This window comes from Penicillium verhagenii (assembly GCF_028828195.1).
Source record: "Penicillium verhagenii strain IBT 33310 chromosome Unknown utg000011l_segment0_segment0, whole genome shotgun sequence".
Lineage (NCBI taxonomy): Eukaryota > Fungi > Ascomycota > Eurotiomycetes > Eurotiales > Aspergillaceae > Penicillium > Penicillium verhagenii.
Window position 1 is genome coordinate 467,814 of NW_026643175.1, and position 16,285 is coordinate 484,098.

At 49.0% G+C, this 16,285-nt stretch overlaps 8 protein-coding genes across 8 annotated transcripts; 2 read left to right on the forward strand and 6 right to left on the reverse strand.

Annotated features, from left to right (window-relative positions):
- Positions 1-322: 322 nt before the first annotated feature.
- N7466_010570 (uncharacterized protein) lies at positions 323-1,236 on the reverse strand (the record flags this gene model as incomplete). The annotated part of the gene is made up of 2 exons (XM_057169959.1): positions 323-975; positions 1,053-1,236. The coding sequence occupies 2 exons, from the start codon at positions 1,234-1,236 to the stop codon at positions 323-325; spliced, it is 837 nt and encodes a 278-aa protein (XP_057016568.1).
- A 1,214-nt stretch (positions 1,237-2,450) lies between these two features.
- N7466_010571 (putative PHD and RING finger domain protein) lies at positions 2,451-4,396 on the reverse strand (the record flags this gene model as incomplete). The annotated part of the gene is made up of 2 exons (XM_057169960.1): positions 2,451-4,054; positions 4,132-4,396. The coding sequence occupies 2 exons, from the start codon at positions 4,394-4,396 to the stop codon at positions 2,451-2,453; spliced, it is 1,869 nt and encodes a 622-aa protein (XP_057016569.1).
- Positions 4,397-5,463: 1,067 nt separating this feature from the next.
- Positions 5,464-6,070, reverse strand: N7466_010572 (60S ribosomal protein eL43; the record flags this gene model as incomplete). Its single annotated transcript, XM_057169961.1, has 4 exons — positions 5,464-5,527; positions 5,665-5,829; positions 5,947-5,977; positions 6,052-6,070. The coding sequence occupies 4 exons, from the start codon at positions 6,068-6,070 to the stop codon at positions 5,464-5,466; spliced, it is 279 nt and encodes a 92-aa protein (XP_057016570.1).
- A 769-nt stretch (positions 6,071-6,839) lies between these two features.
- Positions 6,840-8,313, forward strand: N7466_010573 (saccharopine dehydrogenase family protein; the record flags this gene model as incomplete). The annotated part of the gene is made up of 5 exons (XM_057169962.1): positions 6,840-7,029; positions 7,098-7,245; positions 7,303-7,375; positions 7,425-7,549; positions 7,605-8,313. 5 exons carry the CDS (start codon positions 6,840-6,842, stop codon positions 8,311-8,313), a joined length of 1,245 nt encoding a protein of 414 aa, XP_057016571.1.
- Positions 8,314-8,722: 409 nt separating this feature from the next.
- N7466_010574 (alpha/beta fold hydrolase) lies at positions 8,723-10,256 on the reverse strand (the record flags this gene model as incomplete). The annotated part of the gene is made up of 7 exons (XM_057169963.1): positions 8,723-9,000; positions 9,083-9,134; positions 9,217-9,547; positions 9,622-9,731; positions 9,825-9,932; positions 10,011-10,063; positions 10,178-10,256. The coding sequence occupies 7 exons, from the start codon at positions 10,254-10,256 to the stop codon at positions 8,723-8,725; spliced, it is 1,011 nt and encodes a 336-aa protein (XP_057016572.1).
- Positions 10,257-11,193: 937 nt separating this feature from the next.
- Positions 11,194-11,520, forward strand: N7466_010575 (PHF5 family protein; the record flags this gene model as incomplete). The annotated part of the gene is made up of 1 exon (XM_057169964.1): positions 11,194-11,520. One exon carries the CDS (start codon positions 11,194-11,196, stop codon positions 11,518-11,520), a length of 327 nt encoding a protein of 108 aa, XP_057016573.1.
- Positions 11,521-11,746: 226 nt separating this feature from the next.
- On the reverse strand, positions 11,747-13,085 carry N7466_010576 (twinfilin; the record flags this gene model as incomplete). The annotated part of the gene is made up of 4 exons (XM_057169965.1): positions 11,747-11,863; positions 11,930-12,190; positions 12,331-12,968; positions 13,067-13,085. 4 exons carry the CDS (start codon positions 13,083-13,085, stop codon positions 11,747-11,749), a joined length of 1,035 nt encoding a protein of 344 aa, XP_057016574.1.
- Positions 13,086-13,523: 438 nt separating this feature from the next.
- Positions 13,524-14,773, reverse strand: N7466_010577 (putative succinate:fumarate antiporter (Acr1); the record flags this gene model as incomplete). Its single annotated transcript, XM_057169966.1, has 5 exons — positions 13,524-14,137; positions 14,227-14,425; positions 14,490-14,539; positions 14,603-14,650; positions 14,707-14,773. The coding sequence occupies 5 exons, from the start codon at positions 14,771-14,773 to the stop codon at positions 13,524-13,526; spliced, it is 978 nt and encodes a 325-aa protein (XP_057016575.1).
- Positions 14,774-16,285: the final 1,512 nt, after the last annotated feature.

Consider the following 16,285-nt stretch of genomic DNA (forward strand, 5'->3'; position numbering starts at 1 on the left):
ATATGGCACTATTGACTTTATTAAGCTATGCGCGATTCTGGGTATGTGGAAATAAGACCTAGCTTATACTAGGAGTATATGGCACTATTGACTTTATTAAGCTACGCGCGATTCTAGGGATGTGGAAATAAGAACTGGCTTATACTAGGAGCGTGTGGAACTATGGACTTAATACACCAATTTTGCACTTATCAAGACTGCATCCTTCTAGTTACACGACAGAAATGTGACCTCTCTGTGTAAGCACTTGAGGTTCAAAGAGCTATGTCCATTAATTATCTAGTACAATATAGTCAACTGGTATATAGTAATATGTATAGTCTTACTCCATCTCATGTATCGACTTCACTTTCACAACTTCCTCCCCGCCTTCAAATTCTCCTACATGATTCCCCGCAGGCAATTCCGTCGATTTCCCAACCGGAATCGGCACAGTCCCCGGCAGCTCAGACCTTGATCTGGCCGGAAGTTCAGCCGCTTCCGCAGTCTCATGGTGATCCTGGTTGACAGCATTATATTTCCGCCTCCGCCAGCAGAACCAGAAAAGCCCCAATGCAGCGAGCGCCGCAACGCCAACGCCCACCCCGACGCCGACCCCAATGGCAGTAGAATTAGAAGAGCTATGGCTGGATGATGTGGAAGTGGATGTGGAAGTGGAGGATTGTGTCGATGTTGTGGATGTTGCGGTAGCAGTGGGGCTTGTCTCCGCGGTGGCTGTCAATAACCCGGTGACCGTTGACGACGCTGTGACGACACTAGCTTTATCTCGGACGTAAAAGAGCGGGCTCCAGGCCCTCCATCCATTGTTGTTATCGCCGCGAAGGGCCGAGCCGTCGAACAGGCCGATCTGGTATTGTGGGTTGCTGGTGTTGAAGTCGGAAGGAATAGCCCAGCTATATTGTTCGAGTGTGCAGTTTGCGGTGGTATTTGTGACTATTTGGTACAGGACGCTGTCTGTGGAGAAGGTCGCATCCACTAGAATGGGGTTGTTTGTTAGATTTCATCGCGGGGTACGGAGGTGAGGACTTGAGGAAGGGAAGGGTTGTACGAACCGACGATCTGGTCTACTAGACCTCCTCCTGTTCGACCTAGAGATATGTTTAATGGGAGGGTGCCATCTTCAATGGTCCCCCATTGCATATTGAAGGTCTCGCCCGGATAGAATTCATTATCGGCTGTGTCTGTGATGCCGTAGAATGTGCCTGACACGCAGTTTGTATATCCGTTCGTTGACATGGTGGTTGCACGAGGAACCTTGAGGTTCGAACAAAACGTCTGGGGTCACTGGGGCATGGGCTCAGAAAAAATAAGGGACCCATGTGGATTATGTACGCTATCTACGGAGTACTTATCCAGTTAGTTTAATTTAGCATGAGGGATGCATCCTTGTCAGCCCATGTGGGTGACCCGCTTGGGCAGCCGCCGCACCAGCCTCCACAGGGGTTTGTTTACTTTTCTTCACACATGCAATACCCTATTTATATTTGAATGTTGTTCTATATTGTACGAGTCATTTCACACTGATTGAGATTTACGAGACCTGGAGGGCTACACCAATGGTTCATCCTCTCATACTCGACTTGTGGAGATTCAAACTGGAAGGAATCTGGGCTCTGTAAGAAAATTTCGAAATCCAAATGCAGGGGGCGAAGCGGTGCTAATAATATCGGGACTTCTCCGGACTGTTGATTGTGACTGGTTATGTAGCTCCTAATTTCAAGTTCTTGATGTTTAGTTTCTTTACTAGCGCTTATGCCAAATCACACTTGTTATACTAGCGCTTTCCGTATTAGCTTAAAACTAGCTTGTTTTTGGTGCTCATCGTCAAAGTTACTGTACAGCTCGGTAACAGGGAAAAAGGCTCTCCAGTTGTCTGATAAGTACTGATCCACAGGGAGAAAAATTGAATGACCCAATATCTCTGCTTATTGTTTCTTATATTAGTGTGGAGTACTAGATATGTAATAATCCACGGTATTCTTCATGTTGATTGGTATTAAGTATAATAGGCGCCTCCAGGGCTCACGTGGGCAATACTACTTGAGCAGTGTAGATTGGAAACACTCAAGTGCTGGGAATCCATGTTCAACATTTTGAATGTTCCAAGGAGGCCATGCCCAGAGCGTACTAGACGGGTGTATATGAAACTGGAGGTATCAAGATGTCAATATTTAACATTATATAATATAAAATTGATGATGCCGCTGCCAAAGACGCTGTAAACAACTCGCAAGACATGCACGAATAAGTAACAAGAAAATGTTGGAATTGAAACAAGTTTCAGTTAATATCTCGCTGAAGAAAAGGAAAGAAACCTTAGAAAAGACTCCATATCGGATGACCAAAACGCCAAATGTGTAGTACATTATCCTTCAGAAACAAACCAAAAATCGCTCGCTGAGAAGGAAAAAAAAAACGCCGTTGAAAATGCTGATACAATATCATCACAGTCATTGAATATCGCCGTCGCTTTCAGATGTCACCATGGGCTGTTTATCTTTCCTCTTGTTGCTGGGCAGAGAGTCTACACTTCTCTGCACTTCGCGTTTCGCGAGTTGCTCCAATTCGAGACGGAGCTGAAGATTCAGTGTTTCAACAGATCCAACCCGCTCGTATAGCTTTCTGCAAATCGTGCGGTTGATCTCCGTATATTGTTCTTTAGTCACCATCTTGGCGCGGTAGTGAGGCTTCAAAGAGGTCCCGACCATTTTCTGAATGGCAGACTTGACGGTGAGTGAAGGACCACTCCGGCTGGGTGAGGTTTCTGGTGAGGATCGAGATTGAGCTAGCTCGAGGGCTCGCCGAGGAATGCGGGATCGTGGACGCGCCGCTTCACGCCGCGGCTCGGCATCATCGGAAGTAGGGGAGGCATCAGGCGTCCCGGAGAAAGAAATTTCGGGCGAGAATGGAGGAGAGAAGGGTTCAGCTGGGGAGGAGAGCTGAAGTGGGGAGACAGGTCGGTTGCGGGAGAAAGGAGGGGGCGTGCTGGATGCCAGCCGAGGAGACGGATGGCTCGAAGAAGCGGGGGAGATGGATGGAGATGATGGACCAGAAGTAACATGATCGACGGGGGCAATAGACGCAGTAGCAGAGGGACCAAGAGAGGTAGAGTGGCTTGGAGGAGATGCATCCTCCACTTCCTTCAAAAGAGAGGACAAGAAGCTCGGCCCACCAAAAGTTTCACCGTTCGTTCTTGCGCTCGACCCCGCAGCTCTCGAAGATTCTCCGTTTTGATGAGCCATGGCAGCGAGATCTTGCGGTCGTCTTGTGCGCGGGCGTTTTAATTTCCGGCGTGGCTCTGAGGGCTCAGGGGATGGGGACAAGGTCGGCTCTTTGCGCTTACGTGCAGCGTTGGGGTTGTTCTCAATTTCGCGAGCCCTTTCAAATGCGTTCCAAGCCCGCATTTCCTCCAATGTCTCGGGCTCCGGTGTTGGTGCTCTGGGAACTCTAGGTCGAGATTGTCTTTCAGGTTCGATATCAAAGAGCGAAGCTGAATCCCGGAACCGACTGCCTCCTCCCTGTCGCTCAGCAATCTCGAACCGGCGTTGCCATGATCGGAACTCACGCTGATTGGCCTCTTCCCGACGACGCTGTTGCATCACTCGCTGGGCAGAGCGACCATCGTCAAATGGGAAGTCTAGATCAAGATTTAGATGGTCCCAAACAGACTGCCATACCCGGGCCCAGTGCAAGGAGTTGACCTGGTTATGGCTCTGGAGTCTTCGCCGTTGACCTCGGGTTCGTCGTGTCTCTGTCTCGTTTGTACGAGCGGGGCGACTAGGCCCTTCAGGAGCCGGTCCAAGCGCCCTTTGGGACTCGCATGTGGAGCAGTACCATGACCCAGAGGGGATTTCATCCAATCCCAAACAGTATGTATGGGAGGGGGCATCGCATCCATCACAAAGAAGTAAGACGTCCTCGTTGTCCGCTTCCCCGCATATTGTACATGGTTGAGAGTCGGCGAAATCATCATCAATGTACTCCATCATCATGCCCGGATCCACTTCAGCGACTTGCACCCGATCTTGGACGGCGTATGATGATGTTACTACACCTAGAGATAGGGAGAAGACAAGTTAGTTACAGTATACTAATAGACAAAAGGGACTGTTGAAAGATAGGACCACATACCTCCAGGTCGGTCGCTCAGCTCGACCATGTTGAAGCTGCGACGACATATTGGGCAACTGTTCGCTCGCTCGACCCATGGCTTTAGGCAGTTATTGTGCAGAATATGACCACACGGCAATAACTGGGCGATTTGACCCGGATCCTCATCGACACCCTCCTTGACCTTTGTAGCATCGTGGAGATTACTAGGTCTTGGCACGGGTTCGGCGGGATCACTGGCGCTTTCGCCAAGGTCTCCTAAACAGACAATGCAAGTGTCGGACATGGACAGGAATCAAGCCAGGGAAGAGAAGGCTGAGAGTCGGCATGAAGAGCGTTTCAGGAAATGTATGAAAGAAGAAGGGAAGTGTGGGGAGAAGAGAGCCCGGCCTTTTGAAGGTGGGCCGGAATTTCCAGTCTAACTCAAAACAGGGCGTCAACGTGACAGGGCGAATCATCTGCACTTGCGCCCTCCGTGAATCAGCCAGCGTCGGCCAGAAAAAACATAAATTCGCATTGGTACAAAACAAATTTTATGTCATAGGGTATGGTCGTATTATGTCTAGCTATGGTCTTCGCTTTGACTCCTTCTACCTGGATTTTTTAGATCGTGAATGGTGGCTGCGATCGTCCCTTGCTGTAGCGTCCCCAAGGTGACACTGCCCTGGTCTATACAACTAGCCCCATTATATCACAAAAGAAACTCTCCAGGGCTACGTCGCTACTAGTTAGGCGAGTTCCACAATTTAGCCAGCAAGGTCATTCTCTTTTTCTTTTTTCCTTTTAGCGCGATTAGAATAATATGGTAGAGGAAACCTGTCATGGTCTAACTTGTGAGAGATTCCTGTCGCCTAGGTGCCCCTGCACGGAAGTGGGCCCATGTGAGGAACGTTGCTAGAGGTTCCACGACTATTTCGCGAAATTAGAAAGGATCCGAGAATGTACGAGGCGTAAAAGGCCGATAGAGTCGCAGTGAAGAGTGCAAATGGGGCAGTTGCCTGTCAAGGGGCGGGCGCGGGGAAGCCCAGGCCTCTACAATTATTGCCAAGTCCTCAAACCAGCCGCACTTGAAGCTTTCATATTGAATCCATTGAATCCAATCTGGCCGCTTGCCAGAAACGGTCGCAGGACTCAAATCACAAGTTGAATGGCTTGAAGGTACGGTCGGATGATTGGTGAAATGGTTGTCTATTCCGGTCGGCCATGGCCAAAGAGGCCCCGAGGGTTCCAGAAAAAAATCATGACGTTACGCGGAAATTCAAGTGCGATGCAAAATCCTTAGATTCCAAAGTTTTTCATTTTTGGTATTCAGACGTGATCGTAGAGTAGAAAAAAACCATGTCATCTCCCCTTTTAAACCTCAGCGATCTCACGGAGACGGCGGATGGTGGAGCGGGTGGCAGCGGCAGCGGGGGTCCTGTAGCACATCCAGCAGTTAGCTTCTGATTATTGATCCCAAAGGGTCACGAGTCCCGGTGTTCCTGTTCCATTTCCCGTCGAGGTCTAGGTCCAGGTCCAGATCCAGATCGTGCCGAAAAATTGCGGGCGACTTACGAGACGGTGTAAGCACCACCGGCGACGGTCTTGTTGCAGCCCTTGCACTCCCAGATACCGACAGCCTTGCGCTTCACGGTGTTCTTTCCGCAGAAGGTACAGATGTAACGGGCGTGCTGGGTGACTTCCATCTTCTTCACCTGCTTACGCAGGGAGGCACCGTATCTGTTTGTAATGAGTCAATATTCGATCGCTTTCGTGTTGCCGGTCGCGGTTCTCGGGGCGAGGAATCATGTTCGTTCGAGAGCGAGGGCGAAATCGTGGAGTGGGTGATCATCATACCTGACACCATATTTACCGGTGATACCGACCTCTAGAAGGGAATTAGCATTTTGAAAATAACGACGACCTCATTTCAGAGGGGAGGAGAGGTTTAGAGAGACATACTCTTGGTGCGCTTGGTCATCTTGTCTGCAGTGCGGCTGTAGGTTGAAGATGGGTTCAAAGCAGATCGAGCAGAGGCTTCTGAAGAGTGGTTGTGGGTGGGCTCGCTTAGGGCTAATGGGGCTTGGCGGTAGTGTGGTCACCTGACAGGGGGAGACGTGATCACTGGATTTGGAGTATTATGTCATTTGACGTCATGTGATTCGGTCAAATTCGATTCGTTGATGATTTTCAGTCAATTGTGGTTCTTTCGCATTCGATGATTGGTTCTTTTCTGTTTTCAGTTGTATTGATTTTTTAGCGCTTATATTTCTGTGTCCACCGGGGATCCATGCACCCTGGCAGGGGAATATTCGGTGCGAAAAAAAAATATTGTTCGATGACTTGTGCGTCGTTTATAGACCACTCGCTATGTTTTCTCAAGTTGAATTGACATACAAACATTGAATACACATATTAACACCCCATCTAATGCGACCTCACTTATCGTAAGGTCACGTGGTGCTGCCATGAGGAATGATCAGAGGTAACCCCGTACACGGGCCTCGGTCGAACCAACTATCCGTATTTCATCATGAATTTGTACTACTTAAGTGAACAAGACAACCTCAAGGGCAATGCTAGCTTCTCCTTTCTAATAAAAAAATCATCAGCTCCATCACGGAAACCTACCTCTAAATAAGCCATACCTCCGATACTAGCGCCGAGGAGCTTGTGGTCCTCTCAAGAGCTTGGCCCTGCGCAAGTGGAGCTCCATCCGCAAAACACAACAACCCCACGAGTCAATCACAATGGCTTCCAACAAGGAATACGATCTGGTTCTGCTGGGCCCTACCGGCTATACTGGTCGATTCTGCGCCGAGCATATCGTCAAGAACCACCCTACAGATCTGAAATGGGCGGTTGCAGGTCGTTCAGTGAACAAAATCGAGCCCATCGTCCAGGAGCTCAACGCGCTCAATCCAGACCGCCGAGCACCAGGTATGCAATAAAATTATCTGGCATCACTCTACTTTCACTTGGATATATGCTAAATCACACCTTCCCAGATGTCCTCCCGGTCCAGTTGAATCCTACCGAATTGAAGGAGCTTGCTCAGAAAACCAAATTGATCATCAATTGTATTGGTCCTTACCACCTCTACTCCACCCCCGTGGTTGAGGCCTGTGCCAACAATGGAACTCATTACTTGGATGTGTGAGTAGACAGACGACCCTTTATTTGCCGCTTAGGCTGACCCCAACCCCCCTGCAGGACTGGAGAGACTCCCTGGATCAAGTTGATCATTGAAAAGTACCATGAGACAGCTAAGGCCAATGGCGCTATTGTGAGCCTCCTTCCTTAGTTTTGCTGTACCCCATTTAATAAATCCCTAGATCATCCCCTCCGCTGGTATGGAAAGTGTCCCGTCGGACATTTTGGCCTGGTCTCTTGTCAAGAGAGTCCGCGAGGACCTTGGTTCGCAGACCCGTGGCATCGACAGCTGTATCAAGGACATCAAGTAAGCTCTTAACATATACAACATATCGGTTAACACAAAAACTAACTTGTATCAGGTCATCTGGCGCCAGTGGCGGCACCCTAAACACCATTCTGAGCGTCTATGACTGGCTCCCAATCTCCGAGCTCCTCAACTCCGTCGGGCCCTTCTCACTAACAGGCTCCGGTGCACTCAAGCATGTGCCCCGCGACTCGATCATCACCAAGCTCTTTGGTCTGCGCTCTGTTCCCGACCTGGGTACCCTGACCACTTCCCCCAACGGCATGGCCGACATGGCCATCGTCTACCGCAGCAGCACCCTGATGCCCGAGTTTTACGGCAACCGGTTTGTTTTCCACCAGATGCTCTACGTGCGCAATGCCCTCGTCGCCGTCGCCATGCACGTTGGTTTCAACATCCTCTTGCTGCTCCTGATGATTCCACCTGTGCGCTGGCTACTACGAAAGCGTATCTTCGCTCCCGGTGCCGGTCCTACACTGGAAGATTCTCGTAATGACCGGGTGGAGTACCACGCCGTTGCGACCGCAGACCAGGATGTGCCCAAGCCAAAGCGCGTTTTCGGTAAGCTGACCTATGAGGGAACCATGTATGTCATGACTGCTTTGCTGGTTTCAGAGGCTGCTATGGTCATTCTTCAGCAAGAAGACAAGATCCGCAAGGTCTCCCGTGGTGGTATCGTTACCTCTGCCACGCTGGGTCAGGAGTACGTGGATCGTCTGGACAAGGCTGGTGTTCACATTGAGACCAAGGTCTGGGATTTTTAAAGATTCACACATTCCACTCCGATTTCCACTGTTCCGGTTGTTTCTCTCCTATACGCGGTACATTACATCGCTTTTTCGCTCTTACGACACTGCCTACGTTTCACGAGCTCCGGAATTTTTTACATCTTTTTTTTTGGATTCATAGCTCCAGATAGCATACGCAATGAACGATCCAAGCACTTTAACGATATGTTTACGGTGGATTATTAAGTGCACGGTCCCTCTTGAAATGTTCAATTCAAATGTTTATTACCTCAGTTTGGCTGGCAGACCGGTATGTATAGTATCTCTAGGTCATATTGATAGCCCTTAACCTTGAACCTTTGAAGTGCACATGTGTATAGTATGTATACTTCAGACTTCATACTTGGAACCTACAACTAATAGCCAATCGTAATATGTTTCAGTTTCAAAGCCTCTCCAACGGCTTTCCTGCAAAGGCAACGTCCTTCAACCACTCAGCAAGAATGGCATTCACTTCTTCGGGCTTCTCCCATAGTGCCCAATGCGCGGTATCAACCTGCTTCAAAACCAGGTCTGGGATCTGCTTCCCCATAGCTTTCCCAAGATGTGGTGGCAGAGCCAAATCCCGAAGACCTTGGATGAAAAGTGTGGGAATAGTAATTCTCCGACCAACGATACTCAGCTCATCCTCGAAATTGAGTTCTCGCGTTCGGTACCAGTTCACTATACAATCCAGTTAGCAAATACGCAATATGACAATTTCCTCTATTTTCTGCAAAAAAAGCAATGCAAGGATGTGGCATACACGGTCCATGAATTCCATTCCTCGAGTACTCTGTCGCATAATACTCCAATTCCTAAAAGAACATTAGCATCAGAAATCAACATCGCATTCCTCTCCACCCCAATGAGCGTTATAGACGATGCAAGAGAACTTACCTCCTCACTCAACAATCGCGAATGTCTCAACCTCATAAACCGATCAAGCAAGACTCCCTCCTCCACCTCGAACCCAAACTCATTCTCGGGTGTTCGACCCCCATGCAAAGCAGTCAAGAACTGCTTGATCTCCTCCTTAGACTGAACGACCTTCTCCAACTCCCCACTTGCAAACTGGATCTGATACCCGAAGTTCGGCATGATGGTCTTCGCCATCTCTTCGAGTGGCAAATAATCTTTCTTGGGACTCGAGTATGGCACACACACGGAGAAGAGGTGTGTGATTAGATCCGGATGCCAGAGGGCAATGCGGTAGGCGAGAAAAGCACCCCTGTATGTGTATAGACTTAGCACAGTATCCAGCCATTGTACATATTATCTAGTGTTTGGGCTTTTAAGACCCACCAGTCATGTCCACCAAGGATGATTTTAGATTCGCCCAAGTGCGTGGCTAAAGCCTTCATGTCGTCTGCGCAGGCTTTGTGTCCATAGTGGATGTAGTCCTCCGGGGCTTCCTATTAATTTGAATATAAATCAGTATTCCGTTTTTTATGGACTTATAATTTGAAGATCTCAGGCACTGGGCTTGGGTGTATGTATCGCCTTACCGTGCGGCCGTAGCCTAGACAGTCTGGGGCCACGACTCTCAGTCCCATGTTCACCAGCATGGGGATCTGGTATCGCCAACTGATGGATAGATCTGGGAATCCATGGATCTAGGTTGATGTTAGTAAGATACTAGAATTTTCGAATGAAAACCTTGGTACTTGGTTTCCCAGGCCAAACTAGCTTACCAGAAATATGGTGCCTCGGTATTTACCAGATTTTGGTTGACTGAGAAGATAGCCTGTATGCCGGATATGTATATTATTAGCCTGGGGCCCTGATCTGGCGTAGGTATGTACTTTTCACGAGTGTATCTTGCAAAAGGCTGAAGGTGGGTATTCAAGCTGGCACTGACCGTATTTCCGGCCGTTCAAGGTAGCAGACTCATACTTGACGCGCTCGTCGCCCTCAACTCGGATCTTATCCACTGGCATTTTGATGGTTGCTTTTCAGAGATATTCGGTAGCTTGAATTATTTTTGCTTATATTTCTGCGTGTTGTATGCTGTGATCAGAAAGAAGTCTGTGATCTCGATTTGAATGCAGACCACACTCGGGGAAACATGTGTCCACCTAACGCAAGTTAGTTTCAGACCCCAGTACATACTAGTACATATTTGCCACATCGTAGGTCACGAGATGGAAGGGATGCAACTAACTTAAGTGCCTCCTTTGACTATCTGCGAAGATATTAGATTGAAAGAGATTTGGAATGGGAAGAATAGAAGAAACTTGAAGCTACGATGACCTCACTTACAGGAGGGGAATTGACCATGTATGTGTCTCGTGCCCCTCTTGATCTTCATTGAGCCTCGGCCCATGGGGCGTTGATCCCTGGAATTCCAAGTCTCACTATTCCACAAGGGATTCGCTTGAAAGTAAGCGGGAAAATGGAGCAGGGGTACCCATGATTCTAGGTATAATGACATGAAGATTCAACTATTAGAGCTCAATCTTTCTTCGAATCAAGTTTCATCATACAAAATGCTGATGATAATTACTAATATCCATATCGGTGGTAGAGGCATCCCAAGCGGAAGACTGCACGAATGACAAAGCATGAGTTTCGCATAAAAAACGACCGAATCTCGATGATCCCATAACCCAACATTGAACACCTGGAATGTTCCAAGTACACTATGTATGTTCCACCAGGTCCAGATGTTGATTTCTAAGGCCATCACTACCCGTGGTCCGTGCGCAAAACGCTAACCTCTTCCAGCTTCTCTCCAGCTTCTGAAGCTGAGTTCCTTTTTCTCTCCGAGCACACCACACGCATTGCTTGATAATTCAACTCATTCAAGTCAACCTACCTACCATTCTACACATCCGCACAATTTGAATCCTATTACTTCAATTCCAATCATCCACCATGTCTCGTCACCACCCCGATCTGGTTATGTGCCGCAAGCAACCCGGTATCTCCATCGGCCGTCTTTGCGACAAGTGCGACGGCAAATGCCCCGTCTGCGACTCCTACGTTCGCCCCACAACCCTCGTCCGCATCTGCGACGAGTGTGCCTTCGGAAACTACCAGAACAAGTGCGTCGTCTGTGGCGGTGAGGGAATCAGTGACGCCTTTTACTGCTTCGAGTGTACGCGTCTGGAGAAGGACAGAGATGGGTGCCCGAAGATTATCAACTTGGGAAGTTCCAGGACGGATTTGTTCTACCAGAAGAAAAGTTTTCGGAATCATTGATTGGGGCTTGTGGCCCCTCTCCATGGCTGGGTTTTTGGAGTGGACGCGTATCCAGCATGGTCTTACAGTCTGTCTTGGTCAGGTGGAGGGGACGTTCTTTTTTACTTGACATGTCTTGCCAGACGATGTGCAATCTCGCTTGATTTGGTTGATCAAGGTCCTGCCTGGTCTAAGGGCTGTTATTTATCTACATACTAGACTAAGGAGCTACCGTCGGCATTATCATCTACCGGCCCGGGCGACGGGGTCGGGCAAATCCTCGTGAAATGCCCTGGTCTTTCGGCGGGTCAACCTCTTCCTGCAATCGCTCTGCGGTGATCTCGTCCGGTGAAGAAGCCTCGATCTATTGTTCAACTCCGTTAGTATGACTGCGACTGCACGGCGACTTTCCGGTCTGGTTCATTCATACCTTCTTCAAAGTCTTGGTACCCTTGAGACACTGTTGATCGGCAACCGTGATTACAGTTCTCCGCGAGCTGGCGTTCAACATGCGCTCTTTGATCGACGAGCCACTGGGGCAGGTATACACGAACACAACAGATTCCGACCCGGGGTGTTGATAGAAGGAATAGCGGGGCGAGGCCGAGTCGATGTGGGTAGCCACTGAGCCCGCATCAACGCAGGTCTTAGCATCGACGAGGATAATACTTTCTGTGCGCACATCAACCGTCTGTACAGAAACCAGTGATTAGCATTGAATCCAAAATTTTCACCAGTCTCCCCCGCCCTTGCATTCGAGTCTGTACAGATCCACGTAGGGACGTATAGACTGCACACAAAAGAAGATGTAAAGCGGACGAAATTACATACCCATTGCACAAGCCCAGCCTCCTCAATATCAACCAAAGCTTTAATGGCCTCTTCATCCACAGACATATTGATTTCCATGCCAGACCCAGAGCCGGGACCAAAGGTACCTCCAATCCCAATATCACGCTGCGGCGTTCCACTACGAGCCTCAGCCTCAGCTATCCTCACAGCCTCAAGCTGCCGCTCCTTCTCGCTCATCATTTCCTCCCGTTTAACACCACCTGGCAACTCCCCATCCCGCTCACGCCACGAAGTTTCGCCAACAACCTCCTCTTCCTCAGTAGCAAACACGTTCGAGGTGAACTTCTCCGTTCCTAGCTCGCGAACCAGCGTCGAGCGAGTGGAGGCGAAGAGCATCTTCGGACGGACTGGTGCATTGTAGGGGATGTACGTCAGGGCGACGAGGCTCGATGAATCTGCTGTCGGGCGCCGGAGTAGGAGGTAGATGGGGGTCTTGGGCTGCAGGATGCTGGATAGCTTAGGGATGCAGGCGTAGAAGTCCGCTGGGCTGTCATTGGATCCAGAGAAGGGGATTGCGGTTTGTGGAGTGAGGCTTTCGCCTGTGATGGTTACTGGGAGGCAGAAGAGTCTGGGATCGGAGTTGAAGCTGGAGAAGGCATCTCGGAGCTCCTTCGAGACTATGGGGGTTGATGGTTAGACTTGGGGATAAAGGGTACTTTAATGACTCAATGAGTTGAGCGGAAGTTGGAGTATCATTGTGCAGTACTTTACTTACCGGATATGCCTGACTGCATGATGTCAGATTGACTGTCTCTGAATGTCTGTTGGGTTTCGGGGGGTTGTTTATGGTTATGGATAGCGGGGAAGCGGTGAAGCGGTGAATGGCGGGCGCTTTTTACATTATGCCGTTGACAATGGGATTGATGGGCTCTTGGCTAAAGGTACGGCAGAAACCCAATTTACAATAATAAATCTACTGCTCCTTACATTCTTTAGTATGTACTTTGATCAGTTTGAATATCCAGAACCATATGGTATGCACAATTAAAAACAAAAAACAATAAAAAAAATAATTCATATTTACAAAGAATCTTTCCAGTGACTGGCACTTGGAATCGACCAAGGAGAAACGCAACGCCACCATGCGCAGTATGGTATCACATGCCTTTTCCAGAACAAAAAAAGAGAAACCCACCGGGCTATTTCTTGACACCTTTTATACTTTTGGTACTTTATTCCTCAAACTGACCTCCCACGAAAGGCAAGGTGGACTTCTCCAGCTTGCCCTTAAGGAACTCGTACACGGTGAAAGTCACAGCCTGACCGGGAGCAACACGCATCACACGAGGGGTGATACCCTTGTAGAAAGCACGAGCACCCTCCTGCTTGAACATATCCTTGGCAATAACCATGATACGGGTAACAGCGGACTGGCCCGGTTCGGCGCGGGTCTTTTGGAGACGGGTCTTGATGGTGTCGATGGGAGCGTTGGAGAAGGGACCAACGGCACCGGAGATGAGACCGATGAGGGTGGTCTGGTAGGAGGGGAGCTGGGTGTTGGCGTATTCGGGCTGCAGCTTCTGCAGCTGGGACTTGAGCTCGGTGTATGCAGTGAAGTTGGCAGCCTGGTTGGTACCCTGGCGCAGGGCTGTGAGGGAGACACCGCGGTACAGGGTCATGAAACCTTCCTCCTTGACGACGGTGAAGAGGGCGTGAGGAGCGCTGCGGTACTTGGGGGCGTCGAGGGGATCGGCAAGAGAGTGGTGTTGCGCTTGCAGGCGAATCTTGATCACCTCCATGGGGGTAACGACGGCGACAGCTTCGGTGACACCAGCAGAGAGACCAGCTAATGAAATGACCAGGGTTAGCAAGGGAATTTGTGAAAAGTCGCAATCGCAAAGGGAAACTGCGGTTGAGGAATTCAGCGGCACTTACCAAGGAAAGTAGCCTTGCTGGTGACGACGCCGGTCTCTGGGTCGGCGAGCCAGCCCTTGTATGTCTCATATGAGGTGAATCGAATGGCCATCTTGGGGACGATACCACCCAGCACGGCACCCAGACCCTTGTATAGACCCATGGCGGTCTCCTTGCGCACAATCTCGGCACCGGTGGCGGCGAAACCGCGAGGCTTGGCCTGTGATACTCAATTAGCGACTGGGATTTTGGGAATTCTCCAAGAAATTCAAGATTGAACGTACACCAGGAGCGCGAGCTCTCCGTGAAAGCTGCATGCGGACCTTAATTGTGTCTGAAAAGAAAACATTAGCCATTGAGCTCTGCGATTGTCTTCGCGGAGCAATGCATAACATACCAAGAGGGTGACACACGAGAGCCTCCATCATACCGGCACCACCTCCAGCTATTCACCAAGTCAGCAATTGAGTCCCCAAATCCGACGACAGATGTTTAATGTACCAATCAGGTTCACGGCGGGAGAGGTCCGCTTGCCATTGGGACCTCCTTGTACGTTTTTGGCAGACATGATTATGTTTTTTTTTTGTGATGGTGTATTTGCAAAGTGTCAAACAGAAACCAAATTCTTTTTTCTCACGCGATATGTCGTGATTCAAAAGAAGCTAATTGATCGGAAGTGCAGGGTTCCCGAATGTCGGGGGGAAAGCGAAATGCGGAGGGAGTCGGAAGTATACAATCCCGGGGTTCGACAGCCGATATTGGACCGAAGATGACGCAAAAGAAAATATTTTTCGAAGTGGACTCAATTGGAGTTTTAAGTTATAGGAGCCCCTTCTTTTTTTAAACGAGAAGTCCCGAGGATAATGTTTTCGGTTGAGGTGGCGGCACTGAACTTTGTGGGGAGGAAGCAGCTATGACGGGGCGAGCGGGAACTGGACGAGCGGATGTTGGGTATATAGATCTTTTCCGCTGAGAAGCTTTATAATAAGGAGTCCAGATAAAAATAGAGAAAGGGATGTACGGAGAATGAGAGGCAGAGAGAGCAGAATAAAAAGAAACAAAATGACTTTGGTTATTGGATTAATCTTATAGACCGCGAGGCGTCATTACCGACTGTGTTCAATCCCGAGGCCTTCGGGAACAAGGATGACTCTCTCCCCCACGGTTCTAAGCAGTTGCGGTTATGGTCATCCCCCGGATCCTCAGAAATGATCTTACTCTCACATGCCGTCAAGGCTTTAAGTGGGATTGTCGTCATAGGTTAAGAATCTTAAATAAACTCTAGATTTCCTTGTGAATGTTCTATATTGTTAGTATTGTTGTTTTGTTTCTTCCCTTTTCCTCTCTGAATTTAACCCAACAAACCCTTCAATTTCTACTCTGTAGACATAGGGGTCTCCGGGGAGGGAGGTGACTTACTCCGGGAAATGAACCAGCCATTCCTTTACTATGGATAACCGCCGTCATGGGAGCATTTGCTCTAATGCCGCCCCAAGAGCCATTCGTTCTGCCGGGAGAATTCGGATCAGCCAAGACCTCCCCGCAGCCGAGGTTCAATTTCAAGCAGCACAGCCTAGGTCATTTGTCGCGACCAATTCGAGTCATGAGACCTCAAAGACCTCCAAGACCTTTTGAAAGTCTTGGATTTAAATCGAGATACGTGTCACTGCAGTCAAATCCATTCTCATGTCACGTTGGCCAATCCATGAAGAATATGGTTCAGTGTACGTCATCGGTAAGTGGGCGGTAGAACGTTTTACCCAGTAATGGAGCGTCGGTTATTGCTGGAACAGAAATAACTTAACATAAGGTAAAATCGCTTAAACAAGCGCAGAACTTCAAAGTAATGCACACGCAATGACATACCATCATGATCTGCATATGCATGGCCAGCTTCACATGTAATCCCGTGATAAATCAGCTCTGTCATGCTCGTCGGACTTGGTCGTCGGGTAACCGATTATCGGCGCTTTAAAACACCTTGTTCTGGACCGGACCACAGAAAGCTTGGCATATCGGGTATATACTGCACGTGTGTGTTGATCAAAGCCATGGCTTGAATGTTTATCAGATTAGATCT